The sequence below is a fragment of the Larimichthys crocea genome, chromosome XX (assembly GCF_000972845.2).
Source record: "Larimichthys crocea isolate SSNF chromosome XX, L_crocea_2.0, whole genome shotgun sequence".
Taxonomy (NCBI): domain Eukaryota; kingdom Metazoa; phylum Chordata; class Actinopteri; family Sciaenidae; genus Larimichthys; species Larimichthys crocea.
The window spans coordinates 16063843-16091361 of record NC_040030.1 but is presented as its reverse complement, the minus strand read 5'-3'; the positions used below and the strand labels follow the sequence as shown (position 1 = coordinate 16091361).

Sequence of the window (27519 nt, the reverse complement as noted above, 5' to 3'; positions counted from 1 at the left end):
CAGATAACGATGAATTGTCAGCTGTTTCTGATCCTTTGTTTGTTTGTTTACCTCCGTTACTGCACTTAATAATGCCGACTCTTATCTTTGTGTCGCAGCCCGAGGAGAAAGTTTATCACATAATGAAGAGATCACATCTGTTCGTTTGGAGAAACACAATTCTGTATCTATGATATCTAAGTGTACTATATGAGTGCACAATAATGAGTACATGGCTTCGATATTGGGGGACTGCAGCCTATCAGAGTTTTCTTGAGTTAATCATCCGTACAGCTAGCACAGGTTGACCCACGGGGACTCCATTAGTTCTCAAGCTTGACACCTTCACCACCTCATTGTTTAAATTCAGCCACATTGAGCAGACACAATGGAATCAACAGAACGGAAAGCAACACTGTTGAAGAAGATTATCAGGAGGTGTGCGCAGATTCACCTTCAGTGCACTCCTGATGGTCGTTCCTTTGTGTGGCAACAACCGGCACTACATAGCACTGTAATTAAATCTGCCAAAGCTACCGTTCTCTCAACAGGAAGGCTGGGTCAAAAACTGGATTATCCAAGGGTGAATTACAGTGATCCCTTTTACTGTATTGTGATGCTGTTTCTTGACTTGAGATGTTTCCTGATACAGGCTTTAGTGAGGCGTTTTTTGAAAACGTCAGTAATGTGGAGATAGTGCGAGGGGGTGAAAAACAGTGGAAGTTTATTAAACTTTTTCTTTAATCTTGATGCTGACAACTTCAACAGATAATTGGCACAATCTGCTACAAGACAAGGCATTGAACTGCAGTCCTGACAGACTGATGGTACCTAGTAATGGTAAAGGTGCATGATATCAACTCCCTTCACGCCAAGTTTGGGGTTGTCCCACACCCGAATTGTATTACCTTCTGTTATATGGAAATGAGACACATGCATGGGGGTCTATAGCAGCTTTATCAAGAGGAAGCTACTAGGGGCGCCAAATCAAGACGATCAAGTACATCACAAAAACAAAATCATAGGTGAGGGTGGGACGTAGATGGACTGGAAAATTGAGAGCTTTGCCTTCTGACTCAGCTCCTTCTTCCCACAACAGTCCGACAACATCCGCAATACTGTCACCAACCCGCCGGTCCATGTCACGCCCCATTTTCCCCATCACTCGTCAAACAGACCCCAAAATACTCCTTCGCTTGTGGCAGCAACTCGCTCCCAACCTGGAGGGAGCATTCCACCCTTTTCCAGCAGTGCACAAAGAAAATTGGTTCCAAGTGAATCCAACTGTACATTCCTGACATTATCTAACCACATACCCGGAACTCCAATGACCCACAACAAACAAAGATGTGCAATCCGTACCACATGCTTGAAAATAAAGCATGGGAGTGATGCCACATGCAAGGCACACCAGACTCTCTTTGGGATGTCATCGGTCCTTCTGATGCACCGTGAAAAAGACGAGAATAAGCCATGCTTTGCTGCCTTGGTTGCACAGGTGAAGGAAGCTAAGGTGAACAAGGTCCGAGACTTTTCTCGTGAACCTGGATATGAAGGACACGTGCAGGCCTTCAACACAGCAAACCAGCCTGTAAATTCAACCTGCTGATACAGGACCAGGATTTGAGTCTGGATTTGCTAGACCAGGTTATTTCTGGAGCCGATCTCGCTGCATAACTTTTTATATGCACATTATTTAAAAGAAATCTTGATCAAATGCACCAATATCGCAGGTCCTCTCTCCTGATTCAGACACTAAAAAATATGGCCTCTCCCTTGTTTTTTGAGCACAGACAATTTGTAGGAAGCCCGGCAGGGCTTACACATCCCCAGCTGGGAAATTACAATGAGCTGTCGCTGGATTAATGTTTTAAACCACAAGCACATGCAAGCATAGCAGACCTTTTCTCACGACGGATATTTTGACATGTCATGGAAGGAGAGCGCTAATTGTGGATGGCTGTGTTCCATTTAGGTGTGCCGTAAACCATTCCAGTGAGTCACGATTAATGTTATTAGTTACACCTGTGTCTAAGAAAAAAGGAGCAGTTCTGTGAGGAAGGCATGTAACTTAGACTCAGACGTGCTTTTGGCAAAGCCCGCTATAGCAAATATGCAAACGATACAAATGTACAAGTTGGCACAAGCGGATATATGAGGGAAGCACGGCGTAGTCGCGCTGTTGCAAACATCTGTGGCATGAAACTAATTAGAAACATAGTTTGTCTGATAGTGCTGTAACATACACCTGCACACTTGCACCCACGTACAGTGTTGATGTTCCTCGCTGTCACCACAGACAGGCTGCATGTTCAGTTGTTTGCTGAACTGTAGCGCTGTCTTTAACCTCATGTGCATTTTAGCATACGAGTGGGACGTCTGCATGTTGGAATGCAGCCAGCCTACGCCCCAACACAGGCTATCAGTGTGACGAGCATTTAGTGTTGCTGCTCGCTTGTCATATTTTTCAATCTCCTCTGTAAAGTAGTACCAGGAAAATAATTTGTTCGTTACTGAAGCTGCTTGCAAGAGGAAAACCGTTCAGGTGCTTCTGAGAGAGAGAGAGAGAAAATCCTTCAAGGCCTTTGGGGGGTGAAAAAAAAGGCAGCACATCTCCAAAAAGTAGTCAGCTACAGGTTGATCATTGCTCATAAATATAACCCACCCGTGTGAACTTTGAGTCTGTCATAGTGGTACATCTCGTGGCCTTTTGGGAGACACTGGACTTCTCCAACAGCAGTCAGGGTGCAGATATCTGAATCGTGAGGCATAAAATATAACCCGAGAGCATTGAATAACCTGCAAGAGAGGGTGGAGAGAAACACATGGAGAAACTTCAGTAGATGTCTGCAGGGCATTACAGATGCCCACAGTGTGTGTTCACAGCAGTCTTTTCTTCGGGCAGCAGCACAAGGTGGATTTATTTGGCATTACGTCCATGTGCCTTTCTCGTAACAGCGAGTGATGGATCGCGTGTTTTGTCAGCTGCAGAGAGTTATGCTTCTCTAATTTCATTTTTAAAGATATCTGTCTTCCATTTCAGCCCCTCGAGAGATTCAAATGGCCGTGATTCATTTTCAGAGGGCCGGATTTTACTGGCACAACAACAGGAAGTTTGCATAGAAAGAAGCAATTCTTTTTTATTAAAACAGTGTGGATGTTTTGATTGCACAATAATTGATTGTGTAAATAAATTGATGCAATCTTTTTGGCCGGCATAATCTAGGTAGTATGCATGTGTGTGGTGTGTGTGTGTGTGTGTGTGTGTGTGTGTTGTGTGTGTGTGTGTTTTAAGGGATTTATCATCTGAAACTAATGCCGGGAAGAAGTTTCCACACGGAGTGCCGCTCTGCCAAAAGGCGTTTCCATCCGTCACCTCACGAACACTCCGTGTGAGCGCTGCTCATGATTCGATTTGATTGGAGGTTTCTCCAAAGACAAGGTTACATGACTCCAGCGTGAGAACGACCTTGTTTAGTCATCAGTACAAAAAAATGATACCGGAAACTTTATTTTTTACAGCACTCATATGGAATTTTTATGTTGTTTGTTTCTTTGAAGGTTAAAGAGTAAATATGTGGGGGAAAAAAACTCAACAGAACTATTATCTTATTACAGAGAAAAAAGTAAGTATTTATTACGTATTATAATATATCTTATCCAGTGAAACGTTATCTATACGATACTTTAAAGCAAATTTTACAGAATAAAGTCGTATTTTATATTAGAGTTGTTAATTGTGCAGTAAAACATTATTTTCATGGTAAAACCTGCTTTAAATGGCATTCTATGGTATTATGGTGTCAGTTTCTTTTTTTTTCATCATTTATTTGTATTATACAAACGTTAACTGTAAAACAAAAAGGTAATATCCTTTTACTGTGAAATTAGAAAACTTACAAATACTGTAAAAGTAATGAAGTGACGTTCTGGCAACCACAAACATAAAAACAACACTATTTTTAATTTTATTTATTTTTACAGTGTGTGATGAAAAGTTGAAGCCAGTTTGCATGAAAACGTCAAAATTTGCCTCCTGAGGCGCATTTAGTAAAAACAAACACACAACAAAAAAACATCCAATCATGGAGCTTAAAATCTAAAAATTAATTTAAATTCACATTGTGGATCAACTTTGGATGAATTCATCTGATTCTCCCAATCAACAACGGCTGAAGTTTTGATACGTGACGGGGGGAAAAACAATAATTTCCCAGAGATGGAGCTGAATAATTCAAACGTGTGGCGTATAGTCTCCATGTGAAAACATTCTCACTAACTTCTGAAGGACTACGCTTCATTTCTACCAAAGATCGCTTCATCCTGTTAAATTGAAAGTAAAATTACTGTAAAATGTTCATTCTGTATATGACTGTGTTTTACTGTATACAGTCACTTTCACTGTGATAGTTTGGTGACTCTGCGGGTCTTCTCAGCTTCACACTTTAGCCTCTCTCAGCTCATTGTTTTGGTTCACAGCCCGACATTACAGCTGTTTAACACTAAAGCTCTGAGAAACCTGCTGCATGCTACTCGCCCAGCCTCAAACGCCAGATACTTGGCAAAGACCAGGAACCGAGCAATCGAATAGGGAGAATATTGAACCTCTGAGTGAGGCCACCAGAAACAAGACGATACGTGAATGTTAATGTTATTCCAGCTTTATTAGCCATAAGATGTAAAATGCTAAATGTTTGTACAGAAATTGAGAAGAGGACTTTTGGACACTCTGCAGACTCCGACTGTCTTATACAAAGTTATAGAACTGAAAGACCCGGAGACACAATCAAGGGGTGTCATTGCTTAAACTGATATTATTGGATTCATGGCTTGTTTAAAGGTTTTATTTAGGAAAACACATGGCATATTTTAGTCTTTTACCGTCACGGTTTGGCGTTTTTTCCACTGAAATTTGACATTTTTTTCGTGCATCTCTGCATAATCAGCTTTGGTGTCATTTGATAATCAAGAGTGGACATTTGTTCGTCATTCAGGCTGAGGAAATAGAGCGCGGACAGCAGAAAAGAGACTGAAGAGGAGCTCACAGATTTAGATGCAAGAGATTTAACGGCTTGACTCTCTCCGGACATAAAAACACATCAGTATTTAATCAGTATGTCGGCCCCCGCCACTTCACCCACTGAATATCTCATCTTGAATCTTATCTGTGATTGGGACGAAAATTGATTGTCTTTCTCTCCCAGCGAGGGCTGCCCTTTTTAAACTTTCGATCGGACTTGATTCAGTCAGAGAATGTTATCATCTCTTGGCATATGGATGCCAGAAAAAAAAGCAGACTGTGAGGCTGCTTTGTGTTTTGTGTTGTGTTGACCTGTGTTTGGGGGATCCTAAGAGGGGATCCTACAGTTCCTACAGACTCAGCAGACTGAAGTCATCTTCCATGACATGTGAAACGTCTTCACGGACAACCAAGTCCAGTTGCCCCAAATTCAACCGTTGTCAAAGCTAACAAACAGTCTCTGTCTTCCAGAGTCCACCTGCTCTGACCTTTATGACTTGTTTCTGTCATGAAAGCTTAGCGACTTAATGCCAGCATCAGATAAAATCAGTCCGAGGCTGCAATGAAGACTCAGATAACGATGAATTGTCAGCTGTTTCTGATCCTTTGTTTGTTTGTTTACCTCCGTTACTGCACTTAATAATGCCGACTCTTATCTTTGTGTCGCAGCCCGAGGAGAAAGTTTATCACATAATGAAGAGATCACATCTGTTCGTTTGGAGAAACACAATTCTGTATCTATGATATCTAAGTGTACTATATGAGTGCACAATAATGAGTACATGGCTTCGATATTGGGGGACTGCAGCCTATCAGAAGTTTTCTTGAGTTAATCATCCGTACAGCTAGCACAGGTTGAACCCACGGGGACTCCATTAGTTCTCAAGCTTGACACCTTCACCACCTCATTGTTCTAAATTCAGCCACATTGAGCAGACACAATGTAATCAACAGAACGGAAAGCAACTATGTTGAAGAAGATTATCAGGAGGTGTGCGCAGATTCACCTTCAGTGCACTCCTGATGGTCGTTCCTTTGTGTGGCAACAACCGGCACTACATAGCACTGTAATTAAATCTGCCAAAGCTACCGTTCTCTCAACGGGAAGGCTGGGTCAAAACAACTGGATTATCCAAGGGTGAATTACAGTGATCCCTTTTACTGTAATTGTGATGCTGTTTCTTGTACTTTGAGATGTTTCCTGATACAGGCTTTAGTGAGGCGTTTTTTGAAATACGTCAGTAATGTCGAGTAAGTGCGAGGGGGTGAAAAACAGTGGAAGTTTATTAAACTTTTTCTTTAATCTTGATGCTGACAACTTTAACAGATAATTGGCACAATCTGCTACAAGATATATCAACAAGGCATTGAACTGCAGTCCTGACAGACTGCTAATGGTACCTAGCAATGGTAAAGGTGCATGATATCAACTCCATTCACGCAACGTTTGGGGTTGTCCCACACCCGAATTGATATGACCTTCTGTTATATGGAAAATGTCGACACATGCATGGGAGTCTATAGCAGCTATATCAAGAGGAAGCTACTAGGGGCGCCAAATCAAGACGATCAAGTACATCCACCAAACAAAATCATAGGTGAGGGTTGGAACGTAGATGGACTGGAAAATCGAGAGCTTTGCCTTCTGACTCAGCTCCTTCTTCCCCACAACAGTCCGGAACAACATCCGCAATACTGGCAATGCCGCACCAACCCGCCGGTCCATGTCACGCTCCATTTTCCCCATCACTCGTCAACAAGACCCCAAAATCCCAACCTGGAGGAAGCATTCCACCATTTTCCAGCAGTGCACAAAGAAAATTGGTTCCAAGTGAATCCAACTGTACATTCCTGACATTATCTAACCACATACCAGGAACTCCAATGACCCCACAACAAACAAAGATGTGCAATCAGTACCACATGCTTGAAAATAAAGCATGAGGAGTGATGCCACATGCAAGGCACACCAGACTCTCTTTGGAGATGTAATCTGGATTTGCTAGACCAGATGTTATTTCTGAGTCCGATCTCGCTGCATAACTTTTATATGCACATTATTTAAAAGAGAATTCTAGAATCAAATGTGCACCAATAATTGCAGGTCCTCTCTCCTGATTCAGACACTAAAAATATGGCCTCTCCCTTGTGTTTTATAAGCTAGCAGACAATTTGTAGGAAGCCCGGCAGGTCTTATCACATCCCCAGCTGGGAAATTACAATGAGCTGTCCAGCTGGAATTAATTGGTTTTAACATCACAAGCACATGCATAGCCGACCTTTTCTCACGACGGATATTTTGACATGTCATGGAAGGGAGAGCGCTAATGTGGGATGATGGCTGTGTTCCATTTAGGTGTGCCGGTAAACCATTCCAGTGAGTCACGATTAATGTTATTAGTTACACCTGTGTCTAAGAAAAAAGGAGCAGTTCTGTGAGGCAGGCATGTAACTTAGACTCAGACGGGCTTTTGGCAAAGCCCGCTATAGCAAATATGCAAACGATACAAATGTGCAAGTTGGCACAAGCGGATATATGAAGAGGAAAGCACGGCGTAGTGCAGCTGTTTGCAACATCTGTGGCATGAAACTAATTAGAAACATGAGTTGGTCTGATAGTGCTGTAACATACACATGCACACTTGCACCCACGTACAGTGTTGATGTTCCTCGCTGTCGCCACAGACAGGCTGCATGTTCAGTTGTTTGCTGAACTGTAGCGCTGTTTTTAACCTCAGTGTGCATTTTAGCATACGAGTGGGAGCATCTGCATGTTGGAATGCAGCCAGCCTACACCAAACACAGGCTATCAGTGTGACGAGCATTTAGTGTTGCTGCTCGCTTGTCATATTTTTCAATCTCCTCTGTAAAGTAGTACCAGGAAAATAATTTGTTCGTTACGTGAAGCTGCTTGCAAGAGGAAAACCGTTCAGGGTGCTATCTGAGAGAGAGAGAGAGAAAATCCTTCAAGGCCTTTTGGGGGGTGAAAAAAAAAGGCAGCACATCTCCAAAAAGTAGTCAGCTACAGTGTGAATCATTGCTCATAAATATAACCCACCCGTGTGAAACTTTGAGTCTGTCATAGTGGTACATCTCGTGGCCTTTTGGGAGACACTGGAACTTCTCCAAACAGCAGTCAGGGTGCAGATATCTGAATCGTGAGGCATAAAATATAACCCGAGAGCATTAAGATAACCTGCAAAGAGAAGGTGGAGAGAAACACATGGAGAAACTTCAGTAGATGACTGCAGAGGCATTACAGATGCCCACAGTGTGTGTTCACAGCAGTGTTTTCTTCAGGGCAGCAGCACAAGGTGGATTTATTTGGCATTACGTCCATGCTGCCTTTCTCGTAACAGCGAGTGATGGATCGCGTGTTTTGTCAGCTGCAGAGAGTTATGCTTCTCTAATTTCATTTTTAAAGATATCTGTCTTCCATTTCAGCCCCTCGAGAGATTCAAATGGCCGTGATTCATTTTCAGAGGGCCGGATTTTACTGGCACAACAACAGGAAGTTTGCATAGAAAGAAGCAATTCTTTTTTATTAAAACAGTGTGGATGTTTTGATTGCACAATAATTGATTGTGTAAATAAATGATGCAATCTTTTTGGCCGGGCATAATCTAGGTAGTATACGTGTGTGTGTATGCGTGTGTGTGTGTGTGTGTGTGTTTAAGGGATTTATCATCTGAAACTAATGCCGGGAAGAAGATTTCCACACGGAGTGCCGCTCTGCCAAAAGAGCGTTTCCAATCCCGTCACGTCACGAACGCCTCCGTGTGAGCGCTGCTCATGATTCGATTTGATTGGAGGTTTCTCCAAAGACAAGGTTACATGACTCACAGGTGGAGAACGACCTTGTTTAGTCATCAGTACAAAAAGATGATACCGGAAACTTTAGTTTATTTTTTACGGCACTCATATGGAATTTTTATGTTGTTTGTTTCTTTGAAGGTTAAAGAGTAAAATATGTGGAAAAAAAACTCAACAGAACTATTATCTTATTACCGTAACAGAAGAAAAAGTACAGTATTTATTACGGTAAGATTCTGGCAACCACAGCTGCCATCTTATCCAGTGAAACATATATCTATATGATACTTTAAAGCAAATTTATACAGAATAAAGTCGTATTTTATATTAGAGATTGTTAATTGTGCAGTAAAACATTAATATTTCATGGTAAAACCTACTTTAAATGGCATACATATGGTATTATGATGTCAGTTTCTTTTTTTTCATCATTTATTTGTATTATACAACATTAACTGTAAAAACGAAAAGGTAATATCCTTTTACTGTGAAATTAGAAAACTTACAAATACTGTAAAAAAGTGACGTTCTGGCAACCACACACCATAAAAACAACACTATTTTTACTTATTTATTTATTTTTACAGTGTGTGATGAAAAGTTGAAGCCAGTTTGCATGAAAACGTCAAAATTTGCCTCCTGAGGCGCATTATAGTAAAAAACAACAACAAAAAAACAAAAAAACATCCAATCATGGAGCTTAAAATCTAAAAATTAATTAAAATTCACATTGTGGATCAACTTTGGATGAATTCAGCTCTGATTCTCCAATCAACAGCGGCTGAAGTTCTGATAAGTGACGGGGGAAAAACATAATTTCCCAGAGATGGAGCTGAAATAATTCAAACGTGTGGCGTATAGTCTCCATGTGAAAACATTCTCACTAACTTCTGAAGGACTACGCTTCATTTCTACCAAAGATCACTTCATCCTGTTAAATTGAAAGTAAAATTACTGTAAAATGTTCATTCTGTATTGTTAAATTGAAAGTAAAATTACTGTAAAATGTTCATTCTGTATAAATCGCCTTTAAATGATGCATACATATGACATATGTGTTTTACTGTATACAGTCACTTTCACTGTGATAGTTTGGTGACTCTGCGGGTCTTCTCAGCTTCACACTTTAGCCTCTCTCAGCTCATTGTTTTGGTTTCACAGCCCGACATTACAGCTGTTTAACACTAAAGCTCTGAGAAACCTGCCGCATGCTACTCGCCCAGCCTCAAACGCCAAATAATTGGCAAAGACCAAGAACCGAGCAATCAAATAGGGAGAATATTGAACCTCTGAGTGAGGCCACCAGAAACAAGACGATACGTGAATGTTAATGTTATTCCAGCTTTATTAGACCATAAGATGTAAAATGCTAAATGTTTGTACAGAAATTGAGAAGAGGACTTTTGGACACTTTTTATACAAAGTTATCGAACTGAAAGACCTGGAGACACAATCAAGGGGTGTCATTGCTTAAACTGATATTATTGGATTCATGGCTTGTATAAAGGTTTTACTCAGGAAAACACATGGCATATTTTAGTCTTTTACCGTCACGGTTTGGGAGTTTTTCCACTGTGAAATTTGACATTTTTACAGTGCATCTCTGCATAATCAGCTTTGGTGTCATTTGATAATGAAGAGTGGACATTTGTTCGTCATTCAGGCTGAGAAAATAGAGCGGCGGACAGCAGAAAAGAGACTGAAGAGGAGCTCACAGATTGAGATGCAAGAGATTTAACGGCTTGACTCTCTCCGGACATAAAAACACATCAGTATTTAATCAGTATGTCGGCCCCCGCCACTTCACCCACTGAATATCTCATCTTGAATCTTATCTGTGATTGGGACGAAAAATTGATTGTCTTTCTCTCCCAGCGAGGGCTGCCCTTTTTAAACTTTCGATCAGGACTTGATTCAGATCAGAGAATGTTATCATCTCTTGGCATATTGGATGCCAGAAAAAAAAAGCAGACTGATCAAACATGCTTTGAATCAGCATTAGCAGCTTGGGACAGACACGATGATTAAAGTGGCATGGCATCAACACATGCACGCGGTCCGACATGAATTCACTGCAGGCGTCACACAGATTCAACCTTTTGTGTATTCTTCCCCGTCACTGTACTATTGATCCAATCTTTGAAGGAAATTCAATTTGATTCCCGCAGTACGTGTGGAGGGTTTACTAATGGATGGACTTTAGCCACACTAGCAGCTAGCTCAGTGTTGGTCAGTTTCTACAGACTTCCCGAGTTCCTGTCAGTCTCAGCTGAGTTTGAGATCAATGCTGACTAAACTTTCCAGATCGTCCTTAACCATCCGACAACTGTTTTCTGCCATGTAATAAATGTTATAGTCTCATGTCTTGTATTTGGTCACACAGTTTGTTTTCTTGTTCATTTGAATAAAGGTGCTGAGTTTCGGTTGCAGTCTGATGAAAAACAGCAAACAGAAACTCAACCGATGACCAGACAAACCCACAACACCCACCACCCCAACATACACCTGATTTGATCTGAATGCAGCCTTAAAACTGCAGTATAGTGGCATCTAGTGGTGAAGTTGCAGATTGCAACCAACTAAATACCACTTGCCTCACCCTCCGCCTTCCGAGCATGAAGGATAAACTACAGCTTGTCCATTCTGGGTTTGTAGGAACATGGTGGACTCTGCAGAAGAGAACCTCTCTAAATATAAAAAGGTTATAAAAACACAATGATTCTTATTTTCAGGTTGATATACACACATAAAGACATAGTTATTGTTATCATATTCCATTTTCTGCCAAAACATCTCTTTAAATGTTACACGCTGGACTTTTGTGTATGGGGTGTTGTTTGTAAAGCGGCTCACGCTGAAAATAATAACAGCAACATTTTGTCACATTTAGCTTCAAACAATGTTTAAAAAACTGGTTAGATATATTTTAAATATTTAAATATAAATGTTAGATGTTAAATCTAAATCTAAATGTTTCGGGTGAAACTAAATATTTAGCTAATATGCAAATTTAAATGCTGGTAACCGGAAGTACCAAAATAAAAGCTCGAGGAGGTCAGAGTGTGTTTATAGTGGCAAATGATGAATAAAACCCATCTTATCCGGGGAAATGGACTCTTGCACATGGATTATCCTGACAATAACTACCTAAAATAACAAAACACATTTGGAGAAACTTTATTTGAAGAGTACTTGAGTTTTTAGTGTCACCTGCAAGGGGGTCACTTTGATTGAGCTGTCATGTTCGCTTGCATAAGCCATGGTCGCTCTGCAAACATGTCAATGAATGAATTGGCGTTAGCAGAGAATATCAGCAGAGCCATTCTGGTGGCAATACAAAATCTTTCCACAGCGACAGCAACCGCCACAGGGCTACCACAGGCCACCTCTGTAAGTTTGTTTTCCAAATCATGTAACATTGGATTAATACATAATATATTATAATATACTAATTAATAAAGTGCATTGGTGCTAGTAGCAAATCTCTACTGGTTACCATCTAGTTTAGTTAACTTAGCCTTGACAAGAATCCAATGCTGCATGATTTGTTATTTCAGTCGGTCCACCTCTTTGACCTCGACAGAAATAGGGTTAGGTTTTGTAAACTGGTGCACACATTCATGTTTCCAATCCCAATAACTTAAACATTTTGTACAGACATTTATGTTCCACTCGTCAGGTCCAAAATGTCAAACTCACGGCCTCAGCTGTGTTTTGTATCAGGCCTTCAGTTCTTTTGAATCGCAGATCTGCACCTGCCGGCACTTTGTTAGGAAGCGACACGTGCACTGTATGTAATATAGCTTTACATACCCTGTGGCAAATGAGAACACATATCAGGTATTGAGCCCAATTGATTTTTTGCAAGAGCTGCATACAAAGTGAAGCCTGACGTTGCCCTCACACACACACACACAGTATCATATTGAGATTACACACTCCATGCTGTCCATGCTGCCACAAAACAATGACATAGACCAAACCCAACATGGGAAATCAAAGATGATAACAGCTTGTTTAGACGTTTCAACCACAGATCTGTGATGAAGCTTCACGAGAGGAAGCGGATAGAAATGGTTCCTAAAGAATTCTAGGAGAGCTCAAAAGGTTAGTCCACCTTAAGTGAGACCTCGTTCTCGTTCGCAGGTTGTCGAACTCTGTCGATCTGTAACGCCCCTCAGCGTCTCAGGGTTCACTTTAACGGCTGAATGAGACCCGCGGGGCTTTGAGGGAAACCCATCCATGATCCGTGACTGATCATAGTGAGTTGAATGCCTGTTCCGACCTTAAACAAGAGCAACTGCAACATTGCAGTGATGAAAAATCAGCGTCCCCACAATATAATAACTTATGCACATATGATGGATCTGTTTTGTTTTTTTACCTTGGCAACCACTCTGCTATTGTCTTTGTGTCATATGGTTAATCCACATCTTCTGCTCACACAGTGACACTTTGATATGAGAATAATTCAAGTGAACTCCTGCCAGCATATCCATATGACACAGAGCCTTTAATACTTAAATATACAGTATGTGGATCTACGTTTTGCATTTGGACGCTAATCTGAATGGAAATTTTCCAAATCATCTTTGTTTAGAGACGGCTTACAGTAAGCTTTAATCAAATATGCATTAAACATAAACATGTGCATGTGTCTATGTGAGACCAAATTCATACAGTCAAAGATTTTAAGAACCAATTTCTTTCATTTACCGGAGATGTAAATGTGGTGAAGTGTAGTCAGACAGAGCCGTTACTATTTTCAATCAGTCTTTTCACGACACACAACGTTCCCAGTCATTGCTAATTCAAATCATCATTCTCCTTTTGTGAACATCAAACTGTGACAGCGCGGTTAAAACATTTCTCCCTCTCGGCAACTATCTCCTGTGAGTTGACTCTGCGAAGAGGAAGGCAGACAGCAAATAGACACAGAGCCTCTGCATTTATCAGCATGCAGCAGAGACACATATTCACACACACCGATATATACAGACACAACATATGAAATCTAAAGTGTGCACAGTGTCTGATCGGATCACATCAGTCATGTTATGAGACTTCTGGCTCTGTTTCTGTGTGACTCTCTGTAAAGATGTTAAATAGTCTCAACAACACAGACACACACATTCATTCTCCACTTTGTTTTTGTATTATGTGAGTTAGTACGAGAACATTACGTAGAAACATAGTGAAACACTGTTCATGTCACACATTCACAGTGAAATATACGTCCTGCTGAGATTTTTTTTTATATATAGTTGAACGTCGCAGGAACAAAAATACAAAACAACCTTTCAAATGTGTTTGATGCTGATTTATATGACACACTTCACAAACAGTGTTCATAACAGCCTGTGTGATTGTGCTTGGTGTCCACTACAGATACTCAGTTGTAGTACTCAAGATGCAAAACATAATCAAAAAATAAATAAAGTGCAGTACAACCCATGAACCCAACAATATTTATCTATAGTTTAAGCAATGACACCCCTTGATTGTGTCTCCGGGTCTTTCAGTTCTATAACTTTGTATAATACAGTCGGAGTCTGCAGAGTGTCCAAAAGTCCTCTTCTCAATTTCTGTACAAACATTTAGCATTTTACATCTTATGGTCTAATAAAGCTGGAATAACATTAAAATTAATTTATAGTCTTGTTTTTGGTGGCCTCACTCAGAGGTTCAATATTCTGTCCATTTGGCTTGGTTGTTGGTCTTTGCCAAGTAATATATCTGGAATTTGTGGCTGTGCAAGTAGCATACAGGAAGTTTCTCAGAGTGTAGGAAAGCTGTTTGGCTGGAAAACCAAAAAAATGAGCTGAGAAAACCTGTGGTGATAATTCTCTGTGGGGTTGTCACTATGAGTGTAGTAATTGTTTACACTGTAAAAATGTCTGTAGATATTTTTTTTACTGTCATGACTTGGTAGTATTTGGCTTTTTATTCTATATTTTAAAATATCCGTAGATTTTACAGTCAATCTTATGTGAAATCAACAGTACTAATATCCTCTTACTGTAATATTAGAAAAAATGATATCGTATTTATTATTATGGTAAAATCCTGGTAACCACAGCTGCTCTTTTTAGGTTTTATTTTTGCAGCTTTAAGAAACAGCAAAGTTTCTCAATCTTGATTTGTTTGGTGTCACAAACATATTCACTTCTAAGTCTTAACGATGGTTTATCTCCATCATCCCTCTTTTTTTACGTCTTGTTTTGCAGGAATCATCTGGACCTAATGGATTTTTTTTGCTGCCAATCATTACCAGAGTTAGCCCTCGCAAAAAAAAAAATAAAAAAATAAAAAATCTCTTTCCCACCCAAGAAAATGTCTCTGTCTTGTTATTTTCGAACAGAAGTGTCATTCTGATCCACAGCCCAACCGCAAGCTAAACTCTAAACGACACGACCAAATGAATTTGTATTGAACCGACCCCGTAGGCAGCAGGAACCGAGCTGAAAGCTGCTTATTTCCGAGCCGATACAAAGCCCACACAGGAAAGTAATAGTCAAACTCATAGTGGGGTAAACACATCAGCACCTGCCCCAGGGGTTAGGAGATTGGTTCTTCGTCTTCTGCAAGCTTCCTCTTTAGCTTTTAAAGAAAACTGTCACTAGATAGTAATTGCTCAGATAGAATCTATGAGGGAAATGTTAGCGTGACCAAAAAGCCTGATGTGTAAACTTTTAAAAATGCATCCTCGTGTCGGGGCCTTCCACCCCAATGTTTTATATATCGCTGAATTCCAAGCAACACAAACATCATAAATTATGCATGATCGCTCCGCTGGGATTTGGTTAAGGCCATTTTTTAAATTCCTCAGCCTGCAGCCATTAACGCCCAGCTCTCCATTATTATGGAAAGTATGAGCACTTTGCCGCAGTCACTGAACAATTCAAATAATTATTGTGGTTATTATAGAGGCCCCAACAGCTTGCCAGGTCCCCTTTTCATTTGAAACTGCTGAAACACGACCAAGCTAAAGTAAAGGCAAATGGCTTAAACCAGCCAGTATTTCTAACGCTGGCGTTTTTACAGTGAGAGAGTGAGCCCATTGAGATAAGGCGGCAGACGCAGAGGACGGACGCTGAACACGTTTTGACGAGGCCGAGACTAAACTGATATCACAGCTGTTGTCAGATGACTTCAGTGAGAGGAGAGGCAGTGAGGTGTTGATGACACCTGATGAGTCTTAATCATTTAGTGACATGACATTTTGATTTAAGTCACTGGAAGTCTCTCTGATGTTGTCTTTCTATATTCATAGTCTCCTGAAGATGGATCCTAACATTTCTGGTGACCTCCTCTCCTTTCCTCACGTGCTACCATCAGGCCAAAGTTTACACTTTTATTCAAGAAATATTTGAATGTAATTTGCAGTTTAACATGAAGTTTTCAGAGCACGTTCACGCTCAAAGTACACAGGGAAGAGCTTGAAGGAAGGAACTGTGTGAAAGATACCGCAGTCCAAAACAGGCCAGACACACTAAACCCTAAAATACGCTGCATGCGGAGCCGATACGTTTCAATGTTAGTCAATGTGTCAGCTCCGGAACGACTGCGGCGTCCGGCAGCCCTCCGCAACACATACGCAGAGCTTCTGTTGTTCACGGACGCCGGAGCATGGCACATAAATTCAGCACAGAGCAGATTGTGCAGGAAAGGAAATCGGTTCCTGGTTTATTTTCGAGTTTGATTACAAGAACACGTCGTAATGGGCGGGGCCGACCTGAAGTCAACAGGTCAGAGGTTTTTAGGCGTCTTTTCACCCCGTCGACACCATGGATGAGGAGAAGTTGATTCTAGTCATTTATGACCTCGCATCCTTTTTATAAGGACACCAGAAAAAAGATGTGGCGTGGAATGCCATTGCAGGAGTCAAAGAGACTACAGCCGGCAATATCGCACGATTATGCGTGAATTCGCGAGATCTCGCGACACTCTGTGGCCGGTGGAGACGCACCCGTGCACATCACAAACGGATTACGTGTGAGTTGGCAGACGGCGGAGTACGCTGTCGTTCCGGAGCTCTGCAGCCGTTCAGCATGCAGTGTATTTTAGGGGTCAGAGTAACGCCGGTAAATGACAAGAAGCTCAAAAAGGTATGAAAGATTAAGCCACACCATATTACCGACAACAACAGGGAACTTTTAGAGCTGGACAGGAGACAGGTGTGAGACGAGAGACGAGAGACAGGTGTGAGACAGGTGTGCCTTGTTACTGAAACCTCACAGCTAGCCACGCCTTCAGCCGCATATGTACTGCCAAGGAGAGAAAACCAGACAGAAAAACAAACATGATCACGACAGATGGCCATAAAATTCAACACGTCACCATTTGATTTTCAGCTGAGTTAGATACAGTATATCAAATTATTGGAAATTGAGATTTGAAACAGATTCTAATGACAACATTTCTTGCGCAATACTTCCAGTGATTTGAGATATTTACCGGTACGCTTGCATGCTTTTCGCAACTTCCTCATAGTGACTCAAGTCCACACTGTGTGCAGTCCCCCCCGTCTGTTTGTGACATTTCGTCAAGGTGACGAAGGGGAAGGTGTGAAGATTGTTGGTTCAGATAAATGTTTGCATGAACGCAGCTCGTTTCCTTTAGATAGTGTTCTTTAGAAACAGACAGGAGTCATGGTGATGTTTGACAGCACACATGAACACACAGTTGACACATATATTAGTTTTATTCTATGTTTTTTTAAATCCTCAGGAGAAACGGCATTTGCCCTATAATTAACCTAAAAATACGTATGAATGCTGTGCAAAATAAAGGTTTTGCCATGAAATATGACTTAATACCAACTTAATAGCCCTGACCTCACCCTCTGCTTATGGCTGCAGAACTCATGAAAAATGCAAAAAGCCCTATTTGGTTGGCAGAAGGCATTTTTATTTTTGCAAGCGTATTCAGATATCAGCAGAATTAGATGTGTTTAATGTTTTTCACGTTTCGTGATGAAGCTAGATGAAGTCCTACACACTGCTCCTTTCATTCATCAAGAACATCGACACGTCAGTTTGTTCAGACCTTCGTCTCGCCCTGCCATTCATTTATCATCTAATTGAATCTAAAGTGCTGCCTCACTCGCTAACTGCTTCCTCACCGCTTCACTGTTTCTAGCAAGTCATCTCAATTTAAAGACAAATGAGACCCCAGACGGCACGCATCGGGACCATCACCTCCACAACCATCACATCAGCGCCAGCGCCCCTCCTCAGTGTTGTGTGCTGTGCGTCCTGCTGTTTATACTAATGACCCACGACTGCTGCTGTTGCCTCATCAGCAACGATGATGAGACAAGGGACAGCTGAATACATCATTGGGACCTGTCCCCCCTCTGTCCATGCCATTTACCCCAAAAGCTGGAAAAACAGGGACTCCACGGACCATTCACCCTGCTGCCGTCTGGAAAAAGATACAGGAACATCTGCACGAGATCGTCCAGACTCCTCGGACACTCTGCAGCCCTCAATCTCAACGTAACAAACAGGCACTCATGATTTTTTTGGGGGCCTTTTCAAGCTTTATTTAAGAGTGACAGGAATGCGTGAAGAGAGAGAGATGGGGAATGACATGCGGGAAAGAGCCACAGGTCGGATTCGAACCCTGGGCTTCCACAGCAAGGACCGACCCTTCGTACACGGGGTGACTGCTCCACCAAGTGAGCTAAACGCCGCCCCACACTGTAACTTTTCTATCATGAATCAACAGGTTTAGTTCAGTTTCTTAGGCCAGCTGCCCAGACTGAGCTCAGAGCAGCTGTTTGTACCACAGAAGTTTTGGACCACCTGGAAGAAGAAGAAGAAGAAGAGGTTTACCGGCCCAGGGTATGGGCGTCTGGTGTTGTTGACCTTGTTGATGTTTGGCTGTTAGCAAAGTTGTCGGCTCCCTAGTTTTTGATCATAAGTAATGTAATTGTATCCAATTCTAAGGATATAAAAGTGAATTACAGTAAAGTAACTAATTAGATTAATCGTGAAAGCTTGACCAGAATCAGAAGATACTAAATTCAACAGAAGCCACGGTATGAGCAACAATAAGGAGACAGACACAAGAGTAACAGTTGAGTAGCCACTCTTATCATTTTTAACAGTGAACAAAAGATAATTTGTCTGGTTTGTACAGAATTCTAAATTACCCAAACAATTAGAAACAAAAAGTAGTGTGCACAGTAGAAAATAAGAAAAATGTCTGTTGGAGCCCTTAAACAAAATTTAAAAAAAATGTTGTTTCAAGTTCATTTGTTGTAGAGTTACTGCAGTTCACCTGGTTCCCAGGATTAAAGTAAATCTGTTTTAGTTGTACAACATTCAGTTTTAAGTCTTAAGTATCATTATGAGAACTAGACAAGTGCTCACACATTTACCTGCTGTTCCTGCGAACAGGGTTTCAGTAATAGCTACGGTAAGTAACTAAGTAACTAGCATTCAAAATATCATTTATCACAAACATATCAGAACCATGTGCAAATAAAATAACAGTACACATCCTGAGTAAAGACTTAGAGCAGGGGTGAACTCATTTTGGTCCAGGGGCCGCATACAACTACATATGAGCTCAAGGGGTGCCGGAGCACAAAAATCACTGCATAAATTTGAAAATATAAAAAAATATATAGATAAAAAAATGTGCTAAAAACAAGTGCAATACAACATCTTTTTTATTTAAAGAATTTTTCTTCAATAAAATAAAAAGTAACAACCTGAGCAAAAGCTCAAACGCACGCACAGAAGCACCGCGCCGCGCAGCAGTGCATCACGACATTATAAAAATTTTTAATAAAATTACATTTTATTAAAAATGGGCCGCGGGCCGGATGAAAAAGCTAGGCAGGCCGGATGTGGCCTATTCATGAAAGAGAAATGCACCAAAAATTACCCTCTAGTAACTTTAAGCCCAGTTAAAGTAACATAGATGACTTCAATAAACTACATATAACAAATAAAATATTGTTACATTCATCACATATTAAATTACTAATTTTCCCTTTCAAATTGGCATTAGGAAAATGTAAACACTTCTCCTTTAAATATATTCACATCAGCATGAAATGATAACCACAATGTAAACATGTTCAGAAATGTTGCACCACTATTCACTTCAGTTCACTCTCATAACCTTAATATCACCAATGCTTTCTTTAGCACTCGGATAAACAAGGGTAGAATAGCAGCAGAGCAGCTAAATGCACATTTCTCACCGTGTGTCTGAGCTCAGCAGCTCTCCAGATGAAGGACAAGCGGTTAGCCTGTTAGCCACAGAGCTAGTATTAGCATCGACGACGGTAAGCGTCAACAAGTTGTTGTTTTTTTCCATCGGATAATTGACTCGTCTTACCGATGCAACTTCTCTCCTTTGCTCCGTCACTCAGCTCCAGACTCCAGTAGGTAAGTGCTCCGACTCTTTTTTTTCCTTTTCACAGGTAAACTCCGGGTTTTCCTCCTGTTTTCTCTCCTCTTTTAAAACGCAGCGGCCTCTGAAGTCGGAAAGGACCGGGACAACAGTGCGCTTGGCACTTCGCTTCTCTGGCTGAAGTCGGAAAGGACCGGGACAACAGCGCACTTGGCACTTCGCTTTTCTGGCTGAAGTCGGAAAGGACCGGGACAACAGCGCGCTTGGCACTTCACTTTTCTGGCTGAAGTCGGAAAGGACCGGGGAAACAGCGCGCTTGGCACTTCGCTTTTCTGGCTGAAGTCGGAAAGGACCGGGACAACAGCGCGCTTGGCACTTCGCTTTTCTGGCTGAAGTCGGAAAGGACCAGGACAACAGCGCACTTTGCACTTCCTTTCTCTGGCTGAAGTCGGAAAGGACCAGGACAACAGCGCGCTTTGCACTTCCTTTCTCTGGCTGAAGTCGGAAAGGACCAGGACAACAGCGCGCTTTGCACCTCGCTTCGAGACGACAGGCTGAGCGTGCCTTGCGTAGCTTCTGATTGGCTGCTGAGACTAGGTACCCCCTGTGTGGTGCATTTAATTGTAATGGGAAAATTAACGCTTTAGCGATTGAACATTACAAATAAAGATAATATAAGAAAATAAACAGTCTCTCTCTCTTTTGTTATAGCTGAGTGTTTTTTTTTTGTTTGTTTTTTTTACACCTGGCTACATAATCAGAACAAATATTCGGGTACAGCTGGACATATTTACCACAGAGGGACTGCACTCTAAAACTGGGGGTGGTAAATTGGAAAAATACTAACGTCTACGCAATGTTGCTTCGAGGTTTCTACAGTGACGTATTTGAGGGATTCTCTGCAGACACTTTCACAGCTTCTTGTTGCTGTCAGCTGACTGACAGTTAGTGTAGTGTTACATGATTTAGCACTGACACCAAAACAGTCAAATCTGGCACAATTAAATAACGTCAAAACCAAACAAAGTTGTCATGTTTATGATGGATTATCTCACATTGCTGTTTCTCATTCCCCGACTGCGGACGAGACGGGGAACAGAGACCATGTGATCAAAGGAGAGCTACCAGGATGCAATTAGTGACCTGCTGTCACGTTTCTCCAAGAACCTGCTGTCTGCATCGTTCAGGATATAATTGTGGTTGTCAGAGAAGATGATGGATGACGGCAAATACTCCCCAGTGCTGGGCCAGACGAGGGAAGACAGGTTAGTTCATTCACCAAGGAAATATATTACAAAGTTAGCGTTTATTCAATTGCATATTAAACTCAGTGGAGAGGAATTAGATGTAGTATTTAACCATATTATTGAGTGTCTGGGTTAAAGGAGCAGTGTGTAGGTTTTTGTGGCATCTAGCAGTGTTTATTGCAACCCTTCCCGTCTTAGCATGAAGACAGAAACTAGTTCAGCAGTGTGTGAGTTCAGCATGCTAAAATGAGCTAATTACCACTGCAAACAAAGGTTTTTGATCATAAACATGTCGGACAAAGTTCATTTTTGACCTGATGACGGTGTTTGTGTGAAGTTACAGTTACACAGTTAATTCTTTGGGATAATTTGGATATGTGGCAATTAATCCAATAGCCTTCAAGACATTTTGCAATTTCTTTTGGCATTGCTAATGGCAATGACTTTCCCCCCCTCAAAATTCAGTTTTTTTTTTCTTAAAATCCATCTTTTTTCTTCAAGATTCTGACTTTGAGGAGTTTGACTCTTCACCTGTGTGTTCATGTGTGCTGTCAAACATCACCATGACTCCTGTCTGTTTCTAACAAACTCTATCTAAAGGAAACAAGCTGCATTCATGCAAACATTTATCTGAACCAACAATCTTCACACAGACAACTTTTTTTCTTCACCTTGAGAAAACGTCACAAACAGTCGGTGGGACTGTCTACAGTGTGGACTTGAGTCGCTGTGAGGAAGTAGATTCATCTTTTCATCATTTAACGCCCAGCAGCTTCCAGACTGTGACAGTTAACAGCCGAGAAGAGACAGAAGACGGACTGAAGCACGATGGTTGAATTCTGGATTCAAATGTCTTCATTTCTGATTCTGCTGCTTCACTTTACAGGTAAGATGCATTTATAACAAATATAGAAATACCAGAAATGTTAGAGAACAAACTAAAATGATCCTCAGACTAAATCTTCACAGAAAAGTCAGATTCAGATTTGATCTTTTTTTCCCCTTTCTCATTGTTTCAGCAGCAGTGACTGGAAAATCTGTTGTTGTCAGAGTTGGAGATGAAGTCACTTTGCCTTGTGGAAATGTGATTGGTAATCAGGACAAATGTGAGCGTACTGACTGGGTCTTCAATGCTCCAAGAAACAGAGGAATAGTAGAGCTGATTAAAAATGGACAGATTGGTGAAGAAGCCAAATCTAAATCAGACAGACTGAGTGTTACACAGAACTGTTCTCTGGTTATAAAGAAGGTCACAGATGAAGATGCTGGTGGTTACACCTGCAGACAGTTTGAATCAGGACGTGAAGACAGTTCGGTTTATCTGTACACTGTTAGCAGTGAGTATTTCCATCATCATGTTTTCAGCTCAAACTGTGAAACATCCCAATAATTCTGATCATAGTGATGAAGTGAATTTTACTCTCTTCACCAGTGACTGAACACGAGAACAATGATGAGGTGACGTTGTCCTGCTCTATGCCACGATGGTGTAATCACAGAGTGGAGTGGGTGTATGAGGGTAAAGTTAAAGACAAGAAGACATCAGAGCTTAGGTGCTCAGTTAATTTGACCTATAAGAAGCAGGAGTCAAAGAAGTACAAGTCACTTAACTGTGAAGTGAGTCATGTTTTCACTGGAGAAGTGTGGCAGTTTCCCTTCAGCCGTCAGACCTCAGGTGAGAAACCAGGTGAGCTCATGATGAGCTGTTTAAAGTCACTTCATCCTGATGGAACAAACTATATTTGATGATTTGTTTGATGTTTGAAGTCAGAAGATGACATCATTCTTTCTCATTTATAGAAATTAGGTCATTTCTTCATTCAACAGTTTGTTTGTTTACATGTCTTTTTATTGGGTTTTTGGTTTTAATGCAATAATTGACAGGATAAGTCTATTCAGGGTTTTTGGATTTTTCAGGTGATGCAGCAACAACGATGGAGGCAACAACGATGGAGGCAACATCACAAGAAGGTGAGAAACAAAGCAGCTTCTTCATCTGTATTCAACATGAAACAAATCTCAGAGTTTGAATGTAATTTATACACACACATAAACACTGTAGATGGAGTTAAAGATGTAGTTGCATGGTCGCGGTGCTGATCTTGGATGTTTTAACATGGGGGCTTATGGAGAGTGACTCGTTTTGAAGCCAGTCTCAAGTGGACGTTTGAGGAACTGCAGTTTTTGGGACTTTTCACAGCCTCTTGTGCTAAACACACGTTTTGTGCTTCTGGTTTTTGATCATAACTTTCTTGACTGACGTTATTTTTCTGATCCACAGCTCGTGCAGATTGTTCTGTTCTGGACTACATCATGTTGGTTATGCGTGTGGCTGAACTCCTCCTAATTACTGTGATCACTGTTCTTCTCATCAGAGCTCGAGGTGAGAAAATTCAGAGCAACATTTGTTCAGACTGATGAACACAAACTGTAAGTTTAGAGCTGAAATGTTACTCTGTGCTTTATTTCCCAGGGAACCAGAGACCACCTGAAGACAACACGGTGAGTTCAAAACTAGAACTGAAGTGAACCCATGTGTAAAATTCAAACTGTGTATGAACCATCAGGGACTGTAAGTCAGTGTCAACCTTGTCTCAGAGACATTATCTTTGTATATTTCTACGTCGTGGTGACAAACATGATCACTGCTTGAACTATGTTCGTGTTCCTCTGAGTGAATCAAACATCACATTTATGTAACGTGCTCGAGTATCAAGGAGGCTGTGAGGGGTGGAACATATCAGTGCACAGCATCAGATGTGGCATGTCACCCCTTCTTTCAACACAAAGTGCCACATGAACCTCTGTAATCTATTTGATTTTAAGGGTGATAATTCAGAGCTCTGCTGCTCTTCTTAACCACAGTCTAAAAAACACTTTCCGTTCAGTTCTCGGAAAAAGGACAGCAAAGATGGAAGAGGCTGCTGCAGCAGCAACATGTTGCACCGTGGACATCAAGAGTCAAAGTGTGGTGGACGAGGAGTTTGACTCTTCACCTGTGTGTTCATGTGTGCTGTCAAACATCACCATGACTCCTGTCTGTTTCTAACAAACACTATCTAAAGAAAACAAGCTGCGTTCATGCAAACATTTATCTGAACCAACAATCTTCACACAGACAACTTCCCCTTCTTCACCCTTAGAAACGTTCGTTTTAGATGGCCAGCCTACAGAGTGCAGCACTGTGACAGCAGAGTTCTGGGTTTGTGTCCAGATTCAGGTCTCTGGTTCGGTTCAGACAACAAAAGCACTTTGCTTTAAACAGATCTGTCGTCACTCAGTGTTTTCCTGATGACTTCAGGAGGATGTCAACATTTTTGTAACTTCCCAGGTACGTTAATTAACGACATTTCCTCATCATGTTTGCCTGTGTGTGTTTGTGCAGGTTTCATACTCAGCAAGAAGACGAAGAGTGATGCGTTCAGGTGCAGCAGACAGTCAGGTAAAGATCAGATCAGACAGTAACTGATGGTGCGTTCAGGTGTTAAACGTGGGTCGGTCATGTGAAAGCTGTCAGTTAAAGTGTGTCACAGTGACGGTTTGTTTGTTTGTGTTTCACAGGTGAATACTGATGAAGATGAAGATGATGGTGTGGTGAAATATGAAAACTGATCGACCACATCGACATCGACTCATCAGAGAAAAGACTCAGTGCAGTTTAATGACGTCACATTAACACGAGTAGTTGAAGCCTTCAGATGACAAAAATCTCATAAGATCATTTTTAGTTTTGGATGACTGTTTGTTTTTGTTTTTATTCATCAAATCACATCACAAATATGTGCTGAACCATTTTTAATTTCAACTCTTCACTTCATGTCATATCAGGAAGCCCGCTGTGAGTTTTATCAGATGTTTTTTTTCCTTCATCGTTTGTAAAAATCTTTATTTTCTGCAGCCAGTTCAGAACACAGCAGCTGTGTTTAACTTCATCTAACAGGAAACATCATTTCACTCTTGTTAACGTCCTTAAATTGTTTTCCACTTGAAGAATTCAGACCTGATTTGAAGATGTACTGCTTGTTTTTGAAGCTCCAGCCTCTTGAGCTCAGTTTCATGTCTCTGTGTACAGAAGAACTCATTTTAATCACTTTCATTTAACATTGTTGTTCACATATTTGTTGAGATGTTTATGTGCTTGGCTTGAATGTGTCTGAAGTCTGAAAGGAGTCAGTAACAGTCTCCTCTTTTTATATCTGATGACAATATAATCTGCAAATAAAGAAATGTTTAGCGCTTCATTCTACACTGAGGTTTGTGATTCCTTCACGTGTTACTAAAGCCTGGGCCGAGCATGGCCTCAAAATTTAGACTTAAAAAAAATTAAAAATCCTGACTTTTTTTTCTAACAATTTCCCTAAAGAATCAGACTTTTATCCCAATATTCTGACTTTTTTCTTAAAATTCTGACTTTTCCTCAAAATTCTGACTTTTCCCCTGAAAATTCTTTTTTTTAATCAAAATTTCCCTAAAAACTCTGACTTTAAACTCTGAATTCAGTTTTTTTTTCTCAAAAACTTTTTTTTTCTTAAAATTCTGTCTGAAGTCTGAAAGGAGTCAGTAACAGTCTCCTCTTTTTATATCTGATGACAATATAATCTACAAATAAAGAAATGTTTAGTGCTTCATTCTACACTGAGGTTTGTGATTCCTTCACGTGTTACTAAAGCCTGGGCCTCAAACTTCTGACTTTCCTGATTCCTTCAAACATCATGCAAACTTTTGTTATTCAGCATCGGGGTGGTACTGCTCAGCTGTGTGGTGTGATGGATATGGAGTCCTCAGACACTCGAGGAAGCTTCACGGGCACAGACCGGTCCTTGATTGGACCTATTGCTTCCCTGGTCTTGCAAATTGTGCTGCGAGATCCTCAGGAATGGGGATCTTCAGCACCTCATCCACGTATGGGCCAGAGTCTAGGAAAACCTCAAAGATGATGTAAAAAAAATTTTGAGAAAGAAAGTCAGAAGTTTGTGAAAAAAGTCAGAATTCTGAGTTTTAGAGACAGAAATCCTCAAATTTCCCCCCCAAAATCTGACTTTTTTCATACAATCCTGACTGAGAAAAAGACTGAGGAGGGAAAAGTCAGATTTTAAAGGGAAAAAGTCAGAAACTTGAGGGAAAAAGTAATAATTTTGACTGGAAAGTCAGAATTGTATGAAAAAGTCAGATTCTTAAGGGGAAAAGTCAGAATTCTAATTTTTAGAGACAGAAGTCCCAAAATTCAGACTTTTTCCCTCAAAAGACTTTTTTCATATTCTGACTGAGAAAAAAAGAATTTTGAGGGGGAAAAAATCTGATTTTTGAGAAACAAAAATGTCTCTACGAGTAGTTAAAAAACATTTACTGCTGTTAGATCAGCCGCCGTCAGCAAACTGCAACACAACCATTAATCAAACCAATAACTAACAGTCAGACAACCTTATCATACTTCAACAGTTACCTAATGTTTGGCAGTTTGAATTAAACTATACGGAAGAGGATTAGGGCCACGTGAAAAAGTTGCTTAGACTTTTTTTTCTTAAAATTCTGACTTCTGAGGTTTAGAAATAAAAAAAAAGTCTGAATTTTGAGAAACAAAGAGCCCATCTTTGGAAGTGTTTTTGATGTTTGTTCATCATTCGAGGGTGTTAACCACTCTGAGCTCTGCCGCTCTTAACCACAGTCTAAAAAAACACTTCCCGTTAAGTTACATCATGATGTCACAGCAGCAACATGTTGCACCGTGGACATCAAGAGTCAAAGTGTGGTGGACGAGGAGTTTGACTCTTCACCTGTGTGTTCATGTGTGCTGTCAAACATCACCATGACTCCTGTCTGTTTCTAACAAACTCTATCTAAAGGAAACAAGCTGCGTTCATGCAAACATTTATCTGAACCAACAATCTTCACACAGACAACTTCCCCTTCTTCACCCTTAGAAACGTTCGTTTTAGATGGCCAGCCTACAGAGTGCAGCACTGTGACAGCAGAGTTCTGGGTTTGTGTCCAGATTCAGGTCTCTGGTTCGGTTCAGACAACAAAAGCACTTTGCTTTAAACAGATCTGTCGTCACTCAGTGTTTTCCTGATGACTTCAGGAGGATGT

The 27519-nt window shown here is 40.8% G+C and overlaps 2 protein-coding genes across 5 annotated transcripts in view; one reads left to right on the top strand and one right to left on the bottom strand.

The window, feature by feature from the left end:
- The window catches only part of herc56.1 (HECT and RLD domain containing E3 ubiquitin protein ligase 56.1), an 820440-nt gene that overhangs the window by 508875 nt on the left and 284046 nt on the right, over window positions 1-27519 (bottom strand). The window lies entirely within an intron of this gene.
- On the top strand, window positions 22162-25678 carry LOC113744077 (uncharacterized). 4 transcript variants are annotated; one of them, XM_027272363.1, is made up of 6 exons: window positions 22162-22318; window positions 23350-23403; window positions 23714-23815; window positions 23906-23934; window positions 24818-24874; window positions 24994-25678. In XM_027272363.1, the coding sequence occupies exons 1-6, from the start codon at window positions 22261-22263 to the stop codon at window positions 25042-25044; spliced, it is 351 nt and encodes a 116-aa protein (XP_027128164.1). In that variant the 5' UTR covers window positions 22162-22260; the 3' UTR covers window positions 25045-25678. The 4 variants fall into 4 exon arrangements, with proteins under 4 accessions (XP_027128164.1, XP_027128165.1, XP_027128163.1 ...); XM_027272364.1 differs by lacking the exon at window positions 24818-24874; XM_027272362.1 differs by lacking the exons at window positions 23350-23403; window positions 23714-23815; window positions 23906-23934; window positions 24818-24874; window positions 24994-25678 and adding exons at window positions 22455-22769; window positions 22865-23342.

Coding starts and splice junctions, on each gene's coding strand:
- LOC113744077 (XM_027272361.1), top strand. CDS start 22,261: ATGGTTGAATTCTGGATTCAAATGTCTTCATTTCTGATTCTGCTGCTT. Junction 22,319..22,451: donor TCTGCTGCTTCACTTTACAG/GTAAGATGCATT, acceptor TCATTGTTTCAG/CAGCAGTGACTGGAAAATCT. Junction 22,770..22,864: donor TTATCTGTACACTGTTAGCA/GTGAGTATTTCC, acceptor TCTCTTCACCAG/TGACTGAACACGAGAACAAT.